Consider the following 24,107-nt stretch of genomic DNA (forward strand, 5'->3'; position numbering starts at 1 on the left):
GGCACCTGTAATCCCAGCTACTCGGGAGGCTAAGGCAGGAGAATCGCTTGAACCCGGGAGGCGAAGGTTGCAGTGAGCTGAGTTCGTGCCACTGCATTCCATCCTGGGTGACAGAGCAAGGCTCCATCTCAAAAAAAAGGTTACCTAGTAACCCAGGATTTCTGTTGAATTCTGACCTAGCCACAACAAGGCAAATTTCCCTTTATTTTCCTATGAGCAGCACTTACTGTAACTTGGACAGTGTATCCATATGGGATGAAGGTTAAAAAACTGGATAAAGAAGGCCAAGAGACCTACTTCCAGAAAAGTGAGAAGAATGATGAAGATAAATCATGTCTCAAAAAAAAAAAAAAAAAGAAAAAGAAAAAGAAAAATCACGTCTCAGTTCAGCAGGTCACAGAGAAGCTGAGATCTCTGAAATGGTAACTCTAGCAGGTGATAGGTCTTATGGACAAATAAAAGGGTCGTCTCTAAGACGTCCCAAAAGAAACTCACCTCCTCCCATCTGTTACAGTCTCATCCATTCTCAGAGACTAAGATTTTCCTCCTCCTTTGTGTTCTACTTATTCTAAGGGTCCTTTTCCTTTTCTGCTCTGCCCCTTTTATATTTGGCTAAGTCTCTCTAATCACACAAAAGTTGTGAGTGACAATTCTATTCTTTACAACTGTCATTCCCTTCATTGACAAAATACACTTATCTTTCCAAATCATTCTCTCTCCAAATCAATACAAAATTAGTTTTTGTTTTTCTATGTGTTGGGAAATATTAGATCATGCAAAGCAGCCTCTCCAGCATAACTTTCTGGGATGTTGGAAATGACGACAAAGAGTCCCCATTGTCTGAAAGTTCTGTTCACTCTGCTGTCCAGTTTAGTAGCCGCTACTCACATATACAGCTCTTGAGCAGTGAGGGAACTGAATTTTTAAATTTTGTGTTCAGTTTCTTTAATTCTAAAATTTAAGTAGCCACAAAACTTAACAGGGAATTTGTAATCTCTTGGAGAGATAAGACACGGGCAAAAACAAACAAAAAGCCCTCCTTTTTGTACTAAGGTGCTTAAGTACCATTAACAGCAGTCCTTCTGCAACTCCTTGAACAATAAATTATCGTGTCCCCTGGACACAGTTACTCCATGTCCATTTCACCTAATGTAGATATTTGCATCCCCTGACTAGATTACCTGAGTGTAATGATACCACTTAAAATTAACCCCACAAACTCTCCAGGAGACCACAGACTTTTTCTTCTTTGACCTCAGCTCCTGGAACAGGACAAGGTACAAAGGAAATAATTTTAAAATATTTGTTTAATGAAACAAATTGACTAGTTTCACAGATCCCTCTGCGTAATACAAAGTTCTGAAAGTTTATGGTCCTGGTTTTCAGTTAACCCTCCACACTGATCTAAGGAAACTGAATTGACACATATGTGTCCCACATTCCACCATTCCAGTATCAGCCCTTTCCCACCAACCGCCCCTTATGAGGCTTTACTGCAACACTCCCAACACCAATTATCTCATCTCTTTTAAAAATTCACAGTACTTCATTTCCTCCACTTAAAAGTACTTGGGCTTCCTTTACTCATTTAATTGAGACAATCGAGCAACTGCTGTGTATGTGCTTAGGTTAACATCAGATTTTGCCTGTGTATCACAGCATACATTTAAATAGGATGAGTTTATCAGGCTATCTCAGCCTTATACATTTTCTCTCAGTGTGTGCTTTTCGGCCACATAATGAACTACAAATTTTTGCTCAACCCTTTTCCACACAGATCTGAGTTTTCTTCCTATGGGTTTTCTGTAACATAAAATAAGACATAATTGATCACAGAAGGCACAACCACATTCACTGCATTCACAAGGTTTCTGTCCTGTGCAAATCCTCTGTTATCTCCTGAGGCTGCACATCTGACCACTGGCTGTCCCACAAGGACTACGTTCCTGTTAGCAAGGAGGCCGCTGATGTTTAATGATGTCTGAGGGGCCACAGAAGGCACTTGTGTAGTCACCCCGTTAGCAGAGTTTTTCTCCTGCATGACATCACTGGTGTGTAATGAGCTGTGCCTCTCTGCAGGAGGATTTTCCACCCTGGCTGCCTCTTGTTTCTCCCTTGTGTGTATTCTCTTATGCTTAACCAGACACGACATATACGCAAACGCTTTCCCACACTCGTTGCAGCCATAGGGTCTCTCTCCTGTATGAGTCCTTTGATGGACAATGAGCTTTTGCTTTGTGCTAAAGGCTTTCCCACATTCACTACATTCAAAGGGTTTCTCTCCTGTGTGAATTCTTTGATGTTTAATGAGACCTGATTTCTGAGAACAGGATTTTCCACATTCACTGCACACAAAGGGCGTCTTTCCTGTGTGAAATCTCTGATGTGCTATGAGACAAGTCTTCTGAATGAAGCCTTTTCCACATTCATTGCATATATAAGGTTTCTCACCTGTATGAATTCGCTGATGTACAATGAGATTTCCTTTCTGGATGAAGCCTTTTCCACATTCACTGCATATATAGGGTTTCTCTCCGGTATGTGTTTTCTGATGTATGTTGAGCCGTGATTTCTTGAGAAAGGCTTTGCCACATTCAGGGCATTCATAAGGTTTTTCTCCTGTATGAGTTCGCTGATGTTCAGTGAGCATGAACTTTCTGGAGAAGGCTTTCTCACATAGACTACATCTGTGGGGTTTCTCTCCTGTATGCATTACCTGGTGATCAGTTAGCCAAGACTTCTTGATGAAAGCTTTCCCACATTCACTGCACACATGATGCTTCTCTAATTTTCGTGTTTTCTGATGCTTGGGACTGATGAATTGGGACTTAGTGCTGATGAGTTTTTGACTTGCAGGGAATTTAATTGCAGTATGAACTCGTTCATGGTTAGCATGAAGAAAGGAGTCCCCATTTCCAGTAAACTCAACAGAGTTCTTTATTTCATAGCCTTTGCTCTGGTTAACTAAATTGGATTTCAAACTTTTTCCATGTAAGTCAAATATATCATGATTTTGCCCTAACAGAAACTGACTTTTGCTGCAATGAACAATATTTTCAAATGCATCATGTTCATGACATTGTTTCCTTCTGTTCACCAGGCTTTCACTCTGCAAGTGCTCCAGCACATGATCAACTTTCCACATGTCTAGAAAGAAAAGAACAAAGATTTCTATCATTTTGATTTGGGGTGAAAATTTGTTTTTTTTTTTTTTTTAAGATGGAGTTTCGCTCCATTGTCCAGGCTGGAGTGTAATGCTGCGATCTCAGCTCACTGCAACCTCTGCTTCCCGCGTTCAAGCAATTCTCCTGCCTCAGCCTCCCAAGTTGCTGGGATTACAGGTGCCTGCTACCATGCCCGGCTAATTTTTGTAGTTTTAGTACAGACGGGGTTTCACCATGTTGGCCAGGATGGTCTCGAACTCCTGACCTCAGATAAGCCATCGCGCTCGGCCAAAGTATTTTTTGTTTTGTTTTGTTTTTGGGAGATGGAGTCTCACTCTGTCGCCCAGGCTGGAGTGCAGTGGCACAATCCCGGCTCATGGCCAAAGTATTTTTTGTTTTTGTTTTTTTTGTTTTGGGGGGATGAAGTCTCACTCTGTCGCCCAGGCTGGAGTGCAGTGACACGATCCCGGCTCACTGCAACCTCCACCTCCTGAGTTCAAGCGATTCTCCTGCCTAAGCCTCCTGAGTAGCTGGGATTACAGGCATGCACCACCATACCCAGCTAATTTTGTAAATTTAGTAGAGATGGGGTTTCACCATGTTAGCCAGGCTGATCTCAAACTCCCGACCTCAGGTGATCTGCCCACTTTGGTCTCCCAAAGTTCTGGGATTACAGGTGTGAGCCGCTGCGCCCGGCCCCAAAGCATTCTTTTTTTAATGCCTTGATGTGAGGTGTCTCTTAGTAATAACCCTATGACCTGAGTGTAAATAAAACTCCATGTTTAATGTTCCTTGCACATTGGCAAAAAATAATAGTATAAACAAACTAAAAGGTGAAAGCAGTTAGCATAAAAACAAGGTTAGATCACTAATAATAAAGACAGATTTGGCTGCTTTCTAAATGTGCCTTGCAAAACAGACCTTAAAATACAAGCAATTCACTGTGACCAGCAGACCAGAGGTTGGAGGCCCATTTCATCCAAAGAACAGATTTATTTATTCCACATACTCTTACTGAATGATCACCATGTGCCAGGTATGGTGCTAGTGTTGGGGATAGGCACAAAAATCGCTTGAACCCAGGAGGCGGAGGTTGCGGTGAGCCAAGTTCTCACCGTTGCACTCCAGCCTGGGCACAGAGCAAGACTCTGTCTTAAAAAAAATAAATTAATAAAAATAAATAATAATAATGAATAATTTTTAAGGGAATGAGTTAGGGAAGTAATCATATGTGTGGAACACACCAGGGAGGGTTTGGGAAAGAGGATGGAAATCTCTTTGTGAGCAACATGGTATTATATCACAGATATAACGAGAAACGAGAAATTTGACAGGTAACATGGTTTACTGGGACTTGGTGTCATCAGAATACGATGGAGAAAAAAACAAAAGCAAATTATTAAATACAGAAAGGAACCAAACGGAAGTAGGCGGGAGTTGAGAATGAAGGATGTTAAAAAAAATGACTTTTTTACTTAGAGATTCATCATGACTAGCAGAGACCTTTAAAGAAGAGAGCTCTTCAGGCAGGTAATGCCCAGATGGCCGAGATTCAGGATGTACAGGAACAAACGAGAATCGAAACTTAACGGTTTTCTTGGAGGAAAGCTGATTCTAGTCCCTTGCAGTTACTAGGAACTCAGGAGAGAGTTGCCATGAAGTAAATTACACAGAACTAAAATCTGTGTTAGATAACAACAGGGAGATGTCAGTTTGGGACTCTCCTCCAGGGAGCGGAAGGAGTTTAACTTACTAGAATGAAGGAAACTTTGAAGAGTGAAGGGCACAGATGAGAAAATGGAAAACGGGGCCTTTGGAGAACCTAAGAATAAGGAAAAAGAGAAGCAAAGGAAGCCAAGGCACAGTAAAAGCCCAGTTTACCCTGAGGAAGCCACATCCAACACAGGGGAGGTTTTAGGAGGGGAGATCAGCATTAGCCAAGGGGCATAAAGGGGTGGGAGTCTGAAAACAGTGAGGACTTCAAAGTTTCCTCTGTGGAAAGAGGCCTGGAAGGTGGAATTTTGTAACAAGAGAGGTGGAACGACATGAAGAAGGGAAATATTTGAAACCCGAGGAAGAAGAAAATTATGCAGGCAAACAAAAAATATGTAGATAAAATAATCAGATCTCTGAGGAGATAAAGAGTTTTTTTGTTGTTGTTGTTGTTGTTGTTTTAACTCAATTCCTACAAACAATAACAGGTCTCACACTGGGAGACAGATGAGTAGAGGAACTGTTTACATATCCTCAAACCCCCTTCACAGCTGTGTTGCATTCTCTGACTGACTAGAATGTGACTTCCATAGCCTTCTGCCTTGTGGGTTCTCTCACCTGAACAGGCTCCACTGTGGATTCCATCTTCAGTTGTCCACGGTTGTTCTCCTTGTTCCAACTTGAAGAGTGCATCCGGTTTGCTGGCTTGATACCCTGTTCATGGGAAATGATAGAGGACTTAGGCATATCAAATTGGGCTGGCAATGTCAAGAAGGAAGAATGTTACATTTTAAGAAACTTGAGTTTCTTAAAATATGTAAAATTTAGTTTCTTATCTGAAACTATGAAAGTTTAGTTTCATATCTGTAACATCAAGGTTTTTCTCTCACAAGAGGGTAGATTACACCATCTTGTGTGGGAGCAAGAGAAGGATCTGAGAATCTACCACTTCAGAGTACTGCAGGCATTCCAAAGAGGTAGGCATCTGAGAAAGGAAAGCCACTGACTGGGCACCCTCTGAGTAACACAGGGCAGCTGTCCTCACCCACTGCCACCAGGTTGCTGTAGTTCTCCAACATCACGTCCCGGTACAGGTCCTTCTGAGCAGCACCCAGGAGTTGCCACTCCTCCCAAGTGAAGTCCACAGCCACATCCTCCAGTGTTATGGATTCCTGTAATAACAGTCCTGTTTAATAAAGTGATGTCTTTTTGATGATGTGGAAGAAATGCTAAAGTTTTTCTGCTCATTTCCACTCTACAGGCTGTGTGCATATACCAAATAGCTTTTTTTTTAATACAATGTGGAAGAAGTAAAGTCCTAATATAATATTCTGTAATTGTATATTCAATCATCCTCCATTCACCCAATTGGAAGTTTCTATAAAGTGTAGAAGTTAAATCTTGCTAACCTAAAAACAACATATTTATATATTTTATATATGTACATATATATGAATATATGTACATATATTTATTTTATATACATGCAGATGAAAGACATATATACAGCCATCCTTTAGTATCTGTAGGGTATTGGTTCCAGGACCTCCTGAGGATACTGAGGTGTCTGATATAAAATGGCACAGTATTGGTCAGGCACAGTAGATCACACCTGTAATCCCAGCACTTTGGGAGGCCAAGGCAGGAGGGTCACTTGAGCCCAGGAGTTCAAGACCAGCCTGGGCAACATGAGATCCCATCTGTACAAAAAATTAAAAAATTAGCTAGGCACAGTGGTGAATGCCTGTGGTCCCAGCTACTTGGGAGGCTGAGGCAGGAGGCTCATTTGAGCCTAGGAGTTAGAGACTACACTGAGTTATGACCATGCTACTGCACTGCAGCCTAAGCAACAGAGCAAGACTCTGTCTCTAATAAAATAAAATAAAATGGAATAGTACTTGCAGATTTGCATGTAACCCATGCACATCCTCCCATATACTTTTCTTTTTTTTTGAAATGGAGACTCACTCTCTCTCCTAGGCTAGGGTGCAGTGGCGTAATCTCGGCTCACTGCAACCTCCGCCTCCCAGGAGCAGGCAATTCTTTTGCCTCAGCATCCCAAGTAGCTGGGACTACAGGCATGTGCCACTACACCTGGCTGATTTTTTTTTGAGACGGAGTTTTGCTCCTGTTTCCCAGGCTGGAGTGCAATGGTACAATCTTGGCTCACTGCAACCTCCGCCTCCCAGGTTCAAGCGATTCTCCTGCCTCAGCCTCCTGAGTAGCTAGGATTACAGGTGCCTGCCACCACAACCAGCTAATTTTTTGTATTTTTAGTAGAGACGGGGTTTCACTATGTTGGCCAGGCTGGTCTCAAACTCCTGACCTCAGACAATCCACCCACCTCAGCCTCCCAAAGTGCTGGAGTTACAGGAGTGAGCTACCGTGCCCAGCCCCATATACTTTAAATTATCTTTAGATTACTTATAATATCTAATACAATGTAAATGCTAGGTTAACAGTTGTTATACTGCATTGTTTAGGGAATTATGACATTAAAAAAAGTCTGTATGTGCTCAGTTCAGATGCTTAAAATATATATATTTTCAATCCTCAGTTGGTTGAATCCATGGATGTGGAAGCCATGGATATGGAGGGCCAACAATATATCACAAATCCAGGCCTCCTATTTTTCTGATGGACTAATTATAAACTGAGGGTTCCTGTGACCTTCTCCTTGAGTTTGATAATTTCTCAAGGAGAAGGAGAAAATCAAGTAATGGAGAAACAGTATCCAAAGATCTGCAACTGAAAATTTTTCAGAACTGATTAAACACTCCAAAATTCAAACTCAAGAAATCCAACAAGTTTTCAAGCAAGAAGTCTACACGTAGACACAACAGATTGAAACTAAATTACACCAGATACAAAGGGGAGACTATAAAAGCATCCAGAGACCAATGACAGGTTACCTACAAAGCAGACAAAATTTTCTGACAGCTGACTGCGCCACAGAAATCATTATAGCCAATAAATATTGGAACAATAAATGTAAGGTCCTCAGCTCTTGGACAACACAGCCCAACCCTGAAGACCATTTAGGACTGAAAGGCATGGCTGGCAAAGGACCTACAGCCCTGTAATAGTGACAATTAAGACTGCTTATCAATGAATTGTCAATCTCCTGTCTCAGGATGCAGGATGGCTTTAAAGGATACTGCTGGGTGGGAAATTGAGTCATTGAAGACCCAGGGAACAGCAGAAGGTACACTCTATACTCATTTTATTAAAGAGGCCAGTGAACACACTTGGCAGATGATACAAGTACTTAATCCTGGTTGGTTTACCCATTCTAAATTATTTATGTGAGATAGCTATCTATTTGGAAAAAAGTAAAGTGAGAGTCCTACCTCAATCCACACTCAAAAATAATTTACTACATGACAGATCCATGGCAGGCAGATTCGATGGCTCAATGAACTCCATCCTCCCAGTGTTCACACCTTTATGTAGTTCCCACTTACAGGGAGCCAAAGGTCCGTGGGACGTGACCAACTCAGCATTCCACTGGAGGCTATATGATCAAACAGCAAACTCTTTATCATGAATGCAGGACATAAGCAAACTCACAACTGCTCCTGCCGACAGAAGGTTTTCTGGAGGCAATCACTCCCTGGCGCTATCTACTGCAACATTTAGAGAATGTAGTCTTGGAAGCCTCCTCTGGACTGAGCAGCTTACTCCTACTTCCACTGCACCCCCCCCCCCAACTATCTCTTTTGCCTAATAAATACGGAGGGCTGTGTAAAGCTCAGGGCCCTTGTCCACTAGAGGCAAGGTACCCCCGACCCCTTCTTCCAAATATACTCTTTTGTCTCTTGTCTTTTATTCCTGTGTTCGCCCCCCTGTGTTCAGTCCCCCTAGGTCCGTGGGTTACAAGTGGTGCCCAAACAGGGACAGAATTGGGTGCTCTACACCCTCTCCTTGAGCATGGACTGGCCTAATGACTTATCTCTTTTCAGAAGAATATGGCAAAGGCGTTGGAATCTCACCTCCTTAATTAAGCTATACATGTTTTAAAAAATTATTCAATGAGAATTGTTAAAGCACAGTAAGGAAGACTTTATTCAGGGCCATTATGATAGGTATATAGACAAATGTAATGGGATTTTGCAGTGGTAGAGGGTGAATAGTCTTAACTCCAAATACAGCATAAGCAAGTGGGAATTTACAGCCAAGGAACAGAGTGAGGGTCAGTAATACAAAATTACCAAGAGGGCCAGGCACAGTGGCTTATGCCTGTAATCCCAGCACTTTGGGAGGCCAAGGCAGGAGGATCGCTTGAGCCCAGGAGTTCAAGAGCAGCCTGGGCAACATGACAAGACCCCATCTCAATTTAAAAAAAAAAAGAAGAAGAAAGGAAGAAAGAAAAAAGCAGAAAAGTGAAAGTAAAAAATAAACTCATAGTCAACCCACCCCCGCCCCACACACACACACACACACAAAACATGTTTATGATCTTTTATCATTTTTCAGATTAAATACTTGATTCTCTCCTAACCCCCAATGGTGACAAATGCATTTTTTCAAGTATAGCTATAAACTGATGGAATTTTATATAATTAATGTTCTTCAATCATTTGCAATCATTAGTCTTTGGATGCTCAAAGTGTAGCATCTTAGGCCAATGAAGAGTCCCTTCAAGTTGGCTGCTATGTTCTTTGAAATATGATTCTATCATGTAAAATATATATATGTGTATATCATAATGGATGTATATGTTTATATCTACAGATTCATATATACTCATGCTTTTATTAATACATATATAGACACAGATCCACAAACAGATACAGTGACAGGAAGTAAATATTACCAACCATTTACAGAAGTGGATTAGGAAGAAAATATATGAAAACTTTTTCTTTCTTTCTTTTCTTCAATTTTATTAAATATAGACAAGGTCTCACTAGGTTGCCCAGGCTAGTCTCCAACTCCTGGGCTCAAGGAATCCTCCTGCCTAAGCCTCCCAAAGTAGGCATAAGCCACTGCACTCAGCCAGAAACTTTTTTTTTTTTTTTGAGCCGGAGTCTCGCTGTGTCATCCAGGCTGGAGTGCAGTGGCACCATTTCGGCTCACTGCAATTTCCGCCTCCCGGGTTCATGCCATTCTCCTTTCTCAGCCTCCCGAGTAGCTGGGACTACAGGCACCTGCCACTACACCCAACCAATTTTTTGTATTTTTAGTAGAGACGGGGTTTCACCGTGTTAGCCAGGATGGTCTCGATCTCCAGACCTCGTGATCCACCCACCTCGGCCTCCATGAGCCACCGCGCCAAGTTGAAACTTATTTTTTGATATGTGCACTTTCTTATTTTACTGGGACACAATCACAGATGACCTATGTGGCTGATCTTAGGTCCACAGCCTCCCAGAAGTCAGGTTTTAACTTTAGCATCTAGTTTTTCTGGAAGTTTCTGACCTATCATAGATCACAAATCTATCATAGATCATATTTTTAGGCTGTCCAATGGCCAAAGGACCCAAGCAAACAAAGACACTACCATTAGCAAGACATTCCAGAAGCCCAGAGCTCACCCTCCATTAGCTTGAAGACAAAGGCCAAAACTCCCTTTGCATAAGTTCAATTATTTACTGTACAATAAGGACTTGGCATTTTCTACAAGGTGAAAGTCTAAAGGAAATCTGTAAACTCCAATCCAAGTCCTGTCCAGACAATATCAATTTCAACTCCCTGTCTCCAAATCCATATTCAAACACCAGTTCGGCTATCTGTTCATTGAGAACCATTTGAAAGTCTTGGAATCCTGCCATATTCCTAGGATGTCTAGATTTTATTCCAAGTTAAATCCAGACTGCCACAAGGCTGAAATTAATTTGTGTTGGTCTCTGTGTTTACTGAGTTTGCTTAGTCTAGTCCATAGCAGTATATAAGGAGTCCTTCAAGAAACAGCTACAGGAAACCTGCATCTGAATTTACGATCTGGACACAATCCACCACATCAACTCTAGGAAGAACCACTGAAGAAATTTCCTGAGACCAAAGTGCCATGAAATAATGGCAACCCCCAGGAAGTAATCTGTTTTATCTTCAAAAACAGGACATACCATGTAAATTATGATTTTCTTGTGATATTGCCTGTCAGAGATATTAGATGCAAGCTGACAGCTAATATAACCCACAGGATCCTCCAGCCATGCACAGTGTCACAAAATTCTTAGTTTAGTGTTAATGCTATGAACGTTATATTCCTTATCCTACTATTTTGCATGATATTGAGTTTAAATACTAAGCTTATTTCTCTCCAGATCCTGCTTTTTGAAATTTATACTTTTTATATTAGTGAAATTGATGTTTATAGGCTTCTACAAATCTATTATGGAACAAAGGAAAGAATAAAACAAACCAAAAGTCAGTTACCTGGGCCTGGATCATTTTCTTCTGTTCTTGGAAGACAGCATTCAACTGGGATGGTCTGTCTTTGTATCTTCTGGCCTTCTCTTCAGAAGTCTCAGTCTTCAATCAAGTGTGCCCCTAGAAATGGTGAACCCCAAATCCACTTCCTCCCTCTTCAGGTTATGTTTTTTGCTCCTGAGGAGTCAGAACCTGTGGGTTGAAGAGCAAATTCAATGTAAGTGGTACATTTTTTCTAGGCCCAGATACCGTCACTGCTCCTAGGCACTCATCTTAAAGCAATGCCCCCAATATAGTTAACTATACCTTTGTTTGGAGCCCCACAGGATTTTATACCTGTGGCCAATAATGTCTAGGATCCTTAATGTGGTGGAGGTATGCCTTTCCTCTGGGACGTTTCCGGGGAAGGACTGTGAAGGCATGTAGGAAATGAGACCCACCACAGCACCATGCCTCAGGAGATGGTGAACTCTTAGGCAGATTAGTTTTAGAAAAGAGACAATCAGCAAGGAGAGGACCTGGTCTTTGTTTTCCTTTAAATCATGTGTGCTCCCACACCTCTTTAAAAGTCTTTGTACATACACCCTGTGAGGACATGTACTTCGGTTTAAAAGCCAATGTACTGGGCAAATCATAAGCATTGTCATAAAAACAGTACTGACAATATTTTAGGAGGTTTTAAATACATAAAAGGCTAAAATACACAATAATTTACTGGATAAATTAGGTGGTAAATAAAGTTGACGTGCTCTAAGGTTTCTGTAGAATGGAAAAGTGCTAATTAGCAGAAGAATATGACAAAGGTTGCACACTACGTGTAATCTCTAGTTACAATTAACACTAGTAAGTCCAGGCAGAGTGGCTCACACCTGTAATCCCAGCATTTTCCGATGCCGAGGCGGGCAGATCACCTGACATTAGGAGTTCAAGACCAGCCTGGCCAACATGGTGAAACCCTATCTCTATAAAAATACAGTTATTCCGGAAGCTGAGGCAGAATTGCTTGAACCCGGGAGATGGAAGTTGCAGTGAGACAAGACTGTGCCATTGCACTCCAGTCTGGGCAAAAAGAGCGAAACTCTGTCTAAAAAAAAAAAAAAAAAAAAAAAAAAAAACCACAAACTAGTAATTGTTTTAAAGTACGTACGTTCAATGCCAACAAAAGGGGGAAATGTAATAATAAGAAATTCATCCAAAAGAAGAGAATCAAAAACAGAGAACAAAAAGAGCAAATACAATGCATTTACATAGCTGTTTTAAAATAAAATGTACTAAGAAAATTACATTACATTAACTATTTTATGCTAAGTAAAAACAGAGAATGGATTCCAGTTAATTACATTAAATATAAATACCTCAAAACTGTCAGAATGATTAAAAATTAAAATCCAATAACATCTGGGGTTTATTTTATTTTAATTTTTGAGATAGAGTCTCACTCTGTCGCCCAGGCTGGAGTGCAATGGTGCAATCTCGGCTCACTGTGACCTCAGCCTCCCAGGTTCAAGCAATTCTCTGCCTTAGCCTTCTGAGTAGCTGGGTTTACAGGCACCTGCTGCAGGGAGCCGAAGGCCCGTGTGATGTGACCAACTCAGCATTCCACTGGAGGCTATAGATCAAACAGCAAACTGTTTATCATGAATACAGGATGTCAGCAAATTCATGACTGCTCCAGCTGACAGAAGGTTTGCTGGAGGCAATCACTCCCTGGCGCTGTTATCTACTGCAACATCTAGAAAATGCAGTCTTGCAAGACTACTCTGGACTGAGCAGCTGACCCCTTCTTCCACCTCCCCCTTTCTCACTGTCTTTTTTGCCTAATAAATATGAAGGGCTGTGTAAAGCTCAGGGCCCTTGTCCTCTAGAGGCAAAGTGCCCCCTGACCCCTTCTTCCAAATATACTCTTTTGTCTCATCTTTGTTCCCGTGTTCAACCCCCTTAGTTTAGTCCACCTAGGTCTGTGCAGGTTACAAATGGCAACCCAGAACAGGGACTCCAAGGACGCCCAACGAGCAGCATCCGAACATGGGACTTCAAGGACGTGAATGAAGAAGGTCTGCTGGAGCAGAGGAACTGAAATGGACAAGGTGAACAGGGACCCTGGGAAGAGTCTGCTGGCAGCATATATAAGGTCAGTGCCCTAAAGAGGTACTGGGAGCGCTGCTTTAAAGAAGTACTGGGAAGTTTTCTGAATCAGGGTAACAAGGGAAAGAATTTGTCTCTTGAAGAAAAACATTATGTGCAGTTGCTTAAAGTTCTGTTGAGACAGTCTGGACCTCAGGTTAATTCGCAGACAGTAACCTCCTGCAAAAGCCACAAAAGGTTATTACACATAACCCATGGTTTCCACAAGCAGGCACTCTTGATGTGGAAATTGGGATACAGCAGGAGAAGGATTAAAACAGGCTCATCAAAAAGGTCTTAAAGTTGATTCTTCTGTTTTCTCCACTTGGAGTTTAGTTCGTACTGTACTTCTGCCATTATCTCATTATTATTCAGCAGGACAGCAAGCTGAATCTAAAGATCTGAAAGAATCTGTTGACCCACCCACAGCTCCAATTAAAAATAAAAAACAGGAGAGGGAGGATAAAAATTGGCCTATACCGCCTCCTTCAGTTGTAGAAACATCTGTACTGCCTCCTTCGGTGGCAGAAATAGAAACCCTAATACAAAGAATTTAATGCTCTGCTGCCATAGCTGGAGAGCCCTTAGGACATTGTGCTTTTCCTATTTCCATAAGGCCTGATCCAAATAATCCACAGCAGGTTATTCATGAACACACCCCACTAGAGTATAAGTTGTTGAAGGAATTAAAAGCGAGAGTGGTAAATAATGGCATAAAGAGCCCATTGACCTTAGGATTGCTAGAATCTGTGTTTGGTGCTATGCGTTTTTTACCCTTCGATGTGAGACACTTGGCGCGAACTTGCTTGTCCGCTAGTGCATATCTGACATGGAATTTAAATTGGCAAGAAATGTATGCAGACCAGGCTAAACAGAATCGTGTTGCTGGATACGGAGACATCACAGAGGATATGCTGTTAGGTCGTGGCCCTTATTCAGACGTAGAACGTCAAATGGCACTCCCAGATGCTGCTTATCAGCAGTGTGCACAGGCCGCTAAACACGCCTGGGCCACAATCCTGAAGAGGGAGTCCCAGTACAGTCCTTTTTACATATCATGCAAGGGTCGCAGGAACCCTATGCACAATTTCTTACAAGATTACAAGAGGCAGTGAAGCGTCAGATTCCTCATACTGTTGCTGCAGAAATGCTAACCTTAACTTTGGCTTTTGAGAATGCAAACGTGTATTGTAAACGTGCACTGCCACCAGTGAGGTGTACAAAAAACTTGGGAAATTTTCTCAGAGCTTGTCAGGATGTAGGAACTGAGCTTCATCAATCTGCAAAGTTAGCATAAGCAATGGCTAATTTAGCAGCTAACTAATCTAAAAGGAGCCAAGGGTCAAACCCTAAAATGGGAAAATGTTATAATTGTGGAAAAACTGGACATTTAAAAAAGGAATGCCGCCAGATCTCAGGACAGAAAGGATATTACAATGCAGTTCACTCCCTAGCAGAAAAAACACCAGGACTCTGTACTCGCCGTAACAAAGGAAATCACTGGGCTACCCAGTGCTGCTCAAAATTTCATCAGAATGGCACCCCGTCGGTAAACGAGATGGGGGCCTGGACCCGGACCCCTCGAACAATGAGGGCATTCCCAGTGCAGACCACAACCCCACTTCAGGGATGGGTTCCTGGAGGCACATTGATTCCCTCAACCCAGGAACACCAGGAAGTGCAGGATTAGATCTACCCACCAGAGAAAGAATCACATTAGTTAGGGGAGACAAACCTATTTGGGTATTTGGGGACCTTTACTGACAGGGTACACAGGACTAATTTTAGGTAAAAGCTGCCTTAACTTGCAAGGCATCACTGTAGTCCCAGAAGTGACTGACTCCAATTATGAAGGAGAAATTCAGGTAGTTTTAATGTCACAAGATCTTTGGGTTTTTGAACTGGGAGAATATATTGCTCCATTATTGCTTATTCCCTGTGAATTACACCCTTCCCCATGAAAAGAGAAACAAGGAAATAAAGGGTTTGGGAGCACAACTACACGGGAAATCTATCTTTCCCAACCCATAGCCTCTAATAGACCTACCTGTGTAGTACAAATTAAAGGAAAGAAATTTTATGGGTTTATGGATACGGGAGCTGATGTGTCAGTAATATCTATACGATGGGCACATCAAACATTACAATGCATGTTGAAAAGACAAAAAGGGGGTATAAGAGGCCAACTACCACCTCAATCAAAACTACATTTAGCCTTATTTACTTTAAATTTTCTGACTCCTGGTATGGATGGTTAAGACTCCAGCAGAAAGACATTGGCAAGTGTTAGAGGAAAAAAGCAGTTTGCCTGAAAGTGTTATGGAAATCCCCAGCAGGAGGACAATGGAAAGGCCCGGTGGATTTACTGACCTGGGGAAGAGGGTATGCTTGTGTGTTTACGGAGATGGACAAGCCGTGTGGGTGCCCTCAAGGTGCGTGCGACCACGGAATGGGAGACTGGAGAAACACACGGTGGCCAACCATGGGCCCGGTCCCTCCTGTACAAGCTATGAGTCAGCTGAGCCTGAGTGCAAAGATGGAGAGAAGGCCAACCAGAGTCACGATGACATCAACCCCCATAACCTGGGGACAACTCAAGAAAACCACGCAGGAAGCTGAGAAACTACTGGAGTGTCAGGGACAGGCAAAAACCCCTGATTCCACGTTCTTGGCCATCTTAGCCATAATGTCCTGTGCGCCACGTTTTCCCTGTGCACAGGCAAAAACATATTGGGCATATGTTCCCAATCCCCCAGCAGTATGGCCTATACTTTGGAGCTCACTCCTCCTGAGATTTATCACGATCAGGGAGAGTGGGCTCCAGGACCCCTCACTCCCTCTGACATAGAACAGTCAGACTCTCAGAACAATGTCATTAATTATACCGCTCCACTGGAAGGACTCCCTTTGTGTATCACCACAAAGACATCGCTCAGCCATAGCTGTCTTACAATTCAAGCTCAAACATGGTTGAGTCACTATGGAAAAATTATGTACTTATTAAGTCTTGGTTCTATTAATGTAACTGGTGTGCTAACCAACCATTCCCAGTCCAATCACCCTAACTGTGCTGATTATACAGAATGGATTCCATTCAATAGTTCCTACCCCACTCCGTGGACCCAGTGTCTTGATCCACTGGCTAGTAAACAATATATGTCAACTGGAGACATTGTGGATTGGGAACCTAAAGGTCAATTAGATGGAAAAGGTGAAAGTCAGAAATCATGGCACAAACTTCACTGGCATTGGTGGCAAGCTTTTAATGCTTCTTCTTTACACAACACCAGAATCCAATCCCAGTCTGCTGCTCAGATTGCTTGGCATGGAGCAGGCTTTAGCCCACCTCTTCCTCAGTTGCATTATCTGGGGAGGAAAGGACCAATTCAAGAAACTATATGGAAGGCGGCACTCCCATTTATGAATGGCAACATCTGGATTGGAACACTATCTAATAATAGCAATAGTAAGCAACAGAGTCTTAATGTTGCATTTGTAAAGAATAGCACCACTCAATTTACAGTTTGTGTTTTTAATCCTTATGCCTTTTTGGCAGCTAAGAAGGACCAGCTTCAGGTAAACAACACCCAATTGACCTGTAAATCTTGCCAGTTATATCACTGCATTAATCATAGCACATTGCGAACACATAATATGTCTACTTTGATATTTTTGGTTGCATCCCTGGGCTATGGATTCCTGTTAATCTGTCTGAGCCTTGGGCTACCACACCTGCTTTGCATTTTGTAAAACTTCTTCTAACTCAGCTTACTCACTGTGTCCGTAGAGCCTTAGGCATAATTTTTGCTATTGTTTCCTTGGTCAAACTAATAGCTTCTGTTGTGATATCTTCTGTAACTCTGCATAATTCTATTCAAACAGCCCGGTAGGTAGAGAACTGGACATGCACAGCTGACCAAGCGAGGCTACTTCAGAATAAAATTAACACTGAGTTACAAACTGAAGTGGCAATGTTAAAATCCACGGTTCTGTGGTTAGGGGAACAAGTACAAAGCTTGCAGTTGCAGCAGCAATTGCGCTGTCATTTTAATCACACCCATATTTGCGTAACTAACTCAGAATATAACCAAAGTGAGTATCTGTGGGAACTTGTGAAAGCCCATTTGCAGGGAGCTTTCATATCCAACATCACCTGTGATAATGGTGAATTACAAAACAAAATTCTTGATTTAAATAGGCAAACTCAAGAATTTCAGCCTTCTTTAGAAGACTGGACCGAATTCCAGGAAGGCCTGGAGAACCTTAACCCTTGGACCTATCTAAGGCACCACATTAACATCTTATATGTAGTTCTTGGAATAATGTTGTTTTGTCTCTGTCTTCTGTTTATAGTCTGTAAAATCGGATGGACCGCCAATTGGAGAATGAGAGCTGCCCAGCCCAGCCTTACATTCTTTCAATTAATTCATAAACAGGGGGATATGCAGGCAGCCGAAGCCCCGTGGGACATGAAGCCCCATGGGAAATGACCAACTCAGCATTCCACTGGAGGCTATATGATCAAACAGCAAACTGTTTATTATGAATACAGGATGTGAGCAAACTCACCACTGCTCCTGCCGACAGAAGGTTTGCTGGAGGCAATCACTCCCTGGCACCGAGGTTATCTAGAGGTTATCTACTGTAACATCTAGAGAATGCAGTCTTGCAAGGCTACTCTGAACTGAGAAGCTGACCCCTTCTTCCACCCCCCCACCCTCCTATCTCTTGTGCCTAATAAATACAGAGGGCTGTGTAAAGCTCAGGGCCCTTGTCCACTAGAGGCAAGGTGCTCCCTGACCCCTTCTTCCAAATATACTCTTTTGTCTCTTTATTCCCGCGTTCGCCCCCATTTGTTCAGTCCCATAGGTCCATGTGGGTTACAGCCCGCCACCACGCCTGGCTAATTTCTGTATTTTTAGTAGAGATGGGATTTCACCATCTTGGTCAGGCTGGCCTTGAACTCCTGACCTCATGATACACCCGCCTCGGCCTCCCCACATGCGGTTATTACAGTTGATATGTCTGAACCAAAATGATAGGGGAAGTTTGAGAATAAAAAGTTGGAGACAATATGCCACAGAGAGAGTAACCAAAGATAATATGTTATAACTATATCTCAGACAAAACTGACCAGAAATCCTAAAGAATTATCAGAGAGAAAGAGAAACAATGCTCACTGAAAAGAGGTGCAATTTGGCTCTTCATTCATAGAAATACGCCGTATGTATACCCCTAACAACAGTCTTGAAATGTATACAGCAAAAAATAGAACCAAAAACAAGAAACAGAAAATTCAGACTAAAAGACTTTAACAGACCTCTGCTAGTAACTGACAGAACGAACAGACCATCAACAAACAAAATAAAATTTATAAATGAGAAAGAAATGAATCTTTTATCTGAGGAATGTGACTCTCTTCAAGTTATCAGGTCTAGAGAGGCATTAAAATGTGACAACAGTCTTTCTGATAGGGGTTCCCCTGAAAAAAAAAAAAGAAAAAATTAAAAACTAACAAAAATTTAATGTGACAATAGTCACATCTCATTTCCCCCGAAGCTAAATAATTATCTCTTAAAGCCACTTGCTATGTAGGCTCTAGACTAACTCACACCGAGTAGCCATAAAATGCCATTCACTGGACATCATAACTCATAAAACCCCATAGTTAACAATGTATAGCCAATTGTTAATTGATATTATTTCTGTAAACCAATGAGAATTCTTGCCAAACAACTTTATGTCAGCTCACGGTTTGTTCCCTTTTGCCTTTAAAACCTGTTTCTAAGAAAATCCTAACAGAGCACTTACCAAGGCAACCTGAAAGTATTTTCCCAGGCAGCTGTCCTCAATTTGGCTCAAGTAAACTCTTTAAAATTGTATTTTGTGCAGTTTCCTCTTTCAGGTTGACATAAAAGATATCATTTACAAGAACTCAATATATTTTTAAAATTAAATCTGAGATAAATTTTAACAGTTTTAAATAAATGCAAAGATGTACTATAAAGATGGGTTGGAAAACAAAGCATTTAAAAATGTCAAGTCTCCCAAATCTACAGATTCAATGAAATCACAGTCACAATCCCAAACTGATAATGAAAAGTTTAAATAGCTATAAACTTTTTTTTAAAGTTTGAAAAAAAACTTAGAAGACTTGCCATATCAGTTATGAGGACTTATAAAGCTACTTTAATTAGGACAGCACAATATTAGTACAGTAATAGGCAAATAGGACAAAGGAACAGAATAAAATCCTTATAAGCAGAATTAAGCACATATAGAGACTCAATGACAATGATAGCACTACAGGGAAGTAGATAAAAGCTGTCTTTTCAATAAATGGCACTGAGAGCGCCGTGGCTCACGCCTGTAATCCTAGCACTTTGGGAGGCTGAGGAAGGTGTAGGGGAAAGAGAGAGATCAGACTGTTACTGTGTCTATATAGAAAGAGGAAGACATAAGAAACTCCATTTTAATCTGTACGAAAAAAAATTCTTCTGCCTTGAGATACTGTTAATCTGCAACCCTAGCTCCAACCCTGTGCTCCCAGAAACATGTGCTATATTGACTCAAGGTTTAATGGATTTAGGGCTGTGCAGGGTGTGCTTTGTTAGAAATATGTTTGCAGGCAGTATGCTTGGTAAAAGTCATCGCCATTCTCCAGTCTCGAGTACCCAGGGACACAATGCATTGCGGAAAGCCACAGGACCTCTACCAAAAAAACCTGGGTATTGTCCAAGGTTTCCTCCCACTGAGACAGCCTGAGATATGGTCTCATGGGAAGGGAAAAACCTGACTATCCCCCAGCCCAACACCCATAAAGGGTCTGTGCTGAGGAGGATTAGTGAAAGAGGAAGGCCTCTTTACAGTTAAAATAAGAGAAAGCCATCTGTCTCCTGCTCCTCCCTGGGAATGGAATGTCCCGGTATAAAGCCCAATCATACATTCTAATACATTCTATTTACTAAGATAGGAGAAAACCACCTTATGACTAAAGGTGAGACATACTGGTGGCAATACTACTTTTTACTACACTAAGATGTTTGTGTAAAGTCAAACAAATCTGGCCTACGTACACATCAAGCCACAGCACCTTTCCTTAAACTTATTTATAAAACAGAGTCCTTTACTCACATGTTTTCCTACTGACCCTCTCCCCACCATTACCCTATAGTGCTGCCACATCCCCCTCACCAAGATGGTAAAAATAGTAATCAATAAATACTAAGAAAACTCAGAGACCAGTGCCGGTGCGGGTCCTCCATATACTGAACACCAGTCCCCTGGGCCCACTTTTCTTCCTCTATACTTTCTCTCTGTGTCTTATTTCTTTTCTCAGTCTCTCATTCCACCTTGTGAAAAATACCCACAGGTGTGGAGGGGCAGGCCCCCTTCAGGCAGGTGGACCACTTGAGCCAGAGTTCGAGACCAGCCTGGCCATCATGGTGAAACCCCATCTCTACTAAAAATACAAAAATTAGCCAGGCAAGGTGGCACCTGCTGGTAATTCCAGCTACTCGGGAGGCCATGGCACAAGAATCACTTGAGCCCAGAAGGCGGAGGTTGCAGTTGAGCCAAAATCACGCCACTACACTCCAGCCTGGACGACAAGAGCAAGACTCTATCAAAAAAAAAAAAATCAATAAATGGTACTGGGGATGGGGACAGAAAGTTAAAACCCCCCTCACAACATACACAAAAACCATTTTAGAATCGACTGTCAATTTCAATGGTAGAAACATATCAATAAAGCTTTAAAGAACATTAATATAGGAGAATCTCTCAATGTTATTAGGGTATGGTCAGATATTTTAAACAGGCCACATAAAGCACCCTATAAAGCAAACTACATTCTGCTAGGGGAACTGTATGTTAAGTGGTACAACCACTTTAGAAAACAGTTTGACATCTATTTAGACTGAGGTTATACACACCCTATGAAGCAGCAATTTTACTCTGAGGTGCACATCTAGGTATAAATCTCTGCCTCCCCCATATGAGAGCACATATGAACCAAAAGACATTTACACAAATTTTCATAGATGCATTATTCTTAATAATATAAGCTTTAGATAATACAAATGTAATTAATAATAGAAAAAACTGCTATATTTTACATAATGGAATGTGATAGAAAACCTATTATACCTTTGGCCCAGCCTGCAAGAATGCTTTTTACATTTTTGAAAGACTGTAAAACAAAAAGCAAATTAGCATATGCAAGAGACCATATGTAGCCTGCAAGCCCTAAAATATTTACGTAAATTTGCCTGATCCTTGTCATTGAGCAAAGAAAATATACTCAGATGCAACAGGAGAGACCCTCACCAATAATGAGTAGAAGAAGGCTGACACAAAAAAAGAATGATGTACAATTCCACTGATATACAGAGTTTAAAATAGGCAAAACTGTATTAACTACAATGATAAACAATGATTAATTATATAAAGAAAAGCCTAAAATACTTTACGGTGTGAGGATGGAAAAAGGCTCACAGAACGCCACTGGTGTGCTGACCATATTCTATTTTTTGACCTGGGCAATGACTGCTTATACATATATCGCTGCCATGATAAATTGTACATTTAAAATATATAAATCTAGAAGAATTAACAAAGTAAAGGAAGAGATCAACCATACCAAACAGTTTACCTCAAGGAAAGGTGTTAACTCCAGACAACACAACGGGTGAATTTTATAGGTGGGCAACCAAACAAGAACGTCCACTAACATCCTATTTTCCTACTTTGTATTGGAAAGTTGAGCCAATGCATTAAGATAAGAATGAATTATAAGCATTACAAAGTAAGACAGAAAATTAAGGTTATTTTCAGGCAATATCATCACGAACATGGAAAAAGAGATACAAGAAATTACATATTTAAAAAAGAAAATGCTCCCTCAGAAACTCCCAGGCAGATTTTCGCACACACAGTTGGCTAGAATTGCACCATACGCCTAAGCTCATTTCCATGTCAAACCTATCACTAGCAATGGCAATTGGAACCAGCAAGATTGGCTAAGACCAACCAGGCCTTACTAAGAAACTGGGATTTGGGTCACCTTGCCACTGGGATGAATACTTCACGAAATGGAGATTCTGTTAAGAAAGTGTGAATATAAGGCGGTCAAGAAACAGTCACTATATATTAAGAAGTGAAGGCCGGGCGCGGTGGCTCACGCCTGTAATCCCAGCACTTTGGAAGGCCAAGGCGGGCGGATCACCTGAGGTCAGGAGTTCGAGACAAACCTGCCCAACGTGGTAAAACCCTGTCTCTACTAAAAATACAAAAACTAGCCGGGCGTGGTGGCGCACGCCTGTAATCCCAGCTACTCAGGAGGCTGAGGCAGGAGAATCGCTTGAACCCGGGAGGCGGAGATTGCAGTGAGCCAAGATCGCGCCATTGCACTCCAGCCTGGAAGACAAAAGTGAAACTCCGTCTCAAAAAATAAAAAATAAATAAAAAATAAAAGAAGTGAATGCAGAGGTTGGCAACATTTTCGATTTTGCCGGCCACGAGGTCTCTGTCACAACTCAACCGCTGCCTTTGCAGCCATAGACAATATATAATCGGAGGGTATGACTGAACTTGACCCCCCGATCTGTAAATAGCCACCCCAAGGATCAGAAGAGTAGATATATGGTTTCGAACTAATGCTGGGGGCTGTGTCGCCTTTTGCCCCAGTAACCGAGGTTCGAACCTCAACCCAGGACCCAGGGCTCCAAAGTCTCGAAAGCTTCAGCCCTCACAAGCCTTTGTACCACAGACACTGGCCCCATGCCTCTTACTCATCCGAACCACGGACCAGACACTCTCCAGCGATGGACATCCTCCCAGACTCCAACATCACTGAGTCCCAAATTAAATCCGGAACCCAAAGCAGACGCCGCATCGATCCTAATCTCCACCTCCATCCTTTACAAGCAGAGTGATCCATACCTTGACAGGACACGGTCGTTGATCACTACAGACCCTTAGTCATTGTACTCACACCAAAGGCACGCGGACCACAGACAGGGGGATCACAGACTCCCACCAGGTACCTCCCAAATGCCTACACCCCGACGCTCCCCAGTCTTCCTGCCAAAAACTAGGCGGTCCAGGATACACCACGTCCTCAGATCTCCCAAACCTTCCACTGAGACAAAACCTGAACTGGGACAAAAAACTTTCCGGGACAAAACCACACACTGACCTCTATTTTCTCCAGATCCACAAGGAGGGCCTCAACGTTACACTTCCGTAAACTGCTCCTACTTCTGGAGTCCTCGCACGGGTTTATGGTCCACCTACGGCGGCCGAGTAGAACCTAAATGTTTAAAAGAGCAAGGACAACCGCATTTACGGCATTTCCTACTCTGTAAAATGGCCGCGCCCATAGCCGTGGCTCCTGACGGCAGCCATGTTTGAAAATCGGATGCACAGAAGGCAGTGGCGGGTTTTTGAGCCAGCGGCCAGGAAAGATGAGAAGTCACTGAAATCGCCTCGTTTCCTGGCACTTAAAGTCTTGCGAAAGGGGGCAGATTTTCAGAGACTCAGGCTTTATCAGGCAAATATGGGGCCAGCTAAATTGCCTTTAGCGCTTTGCCATCCACTTTGTTAAATTAAAAAAAAAAAGTTTTGAAAAAGACAAGTAACAGTGCAGCCAGGTGTAGGTATCCCAGGGAATGAATTGGAAATGGAAAAGGTAACAGGTCAGGTAGAAAGGGAAAAGGCAACAACACATCA

General features: G+C 42.0%; 1 protein-coding gene and 1 long non-coding RNA gene across 14 annotated transcripts; one reads left to right on the forward strand and one right to left on the reverse strand.

Annotated features, from left to right (window-relative positions):
• Positions 1 to 1,289: 1,289 nt before the first annotated feature.
• Positions 1,290 to 23,839, reverse strand: ZNF350 (zinc finger protein 350). Of its 13 annotated transcripts, none has more exons than XM_063720238.1 (7): positions 23,575 to 23,654; positions 22,441 to 22,793; positions 15,747 to 15,900; positions 11,259 to 11,444; positions 5,923 to 6,049; positions 5,496 to 5,591; positions 1,290 to 3,147 (listed from the first exon to the last, which is right to left on the reverse strand). In XM_063720238.1, the coding sequence occupies exons 4-7, from the start codon at positions 11,271 to 11,273 to the stop codon at positions 1,793 to 1,795; spliced, it is 1,593 nt and encodes a 530-aa protein (XP_063576308.1). In that variant the 5' UTR covers positions 11,274 to 11,444; positions 15,747 to 15,900; positions 22,441 to 22,793; positions 23,575 to 23,654; the 3' UTR covers positions 1,290 to 1,792. The 13 variants fall into 13 exon arrangements, with proteins under 13 accessions (XP_063576308.1, XP_063576315.1, XP_063576314.1 ...); XM_063720245.1 differs by lacking the exon at positions 15,747 to 15,900 and adding an exon at positions 20,878 to 20,997; XM_063720244.1 differs by lacking the exons at positions 15,747 to 15,900; positions 22,441 to 22,793 and adding exons at positions 20,878 to 20,997; positions 21,525 to 21,567 and having other exon boundaries at positions 23,575 to 23,652.
• On the forward strand, positions 3,143 to 18,194 carry LOC134760734 (uncharacterized). The gene is made up of 2 exons (XR_010138661.1): positions 3,143 to 3,341; positions 17,730 to 18,194. It is a non-coding gene; the product is annotated as an uncharacterized LOC134760734 (long non-coding RNA).
• Positions 23,840 to 24,107: the final 268 nt, after the last annotated feature.

This window comes from Pongo abelii, chromosome 20, assembly GCF_028885655.2.
Source record: "Pongo abelii isolate AG06213 chromosome 20, NHGRI_mPonAbe1-v2.0_pri, whole genome shotgun sequence".
Lineage (NCBI taxonomy): Eukaryota > Metazoa > Chordata > Mammalia > Primates > Hominidae > Pongo > Pongo abelii.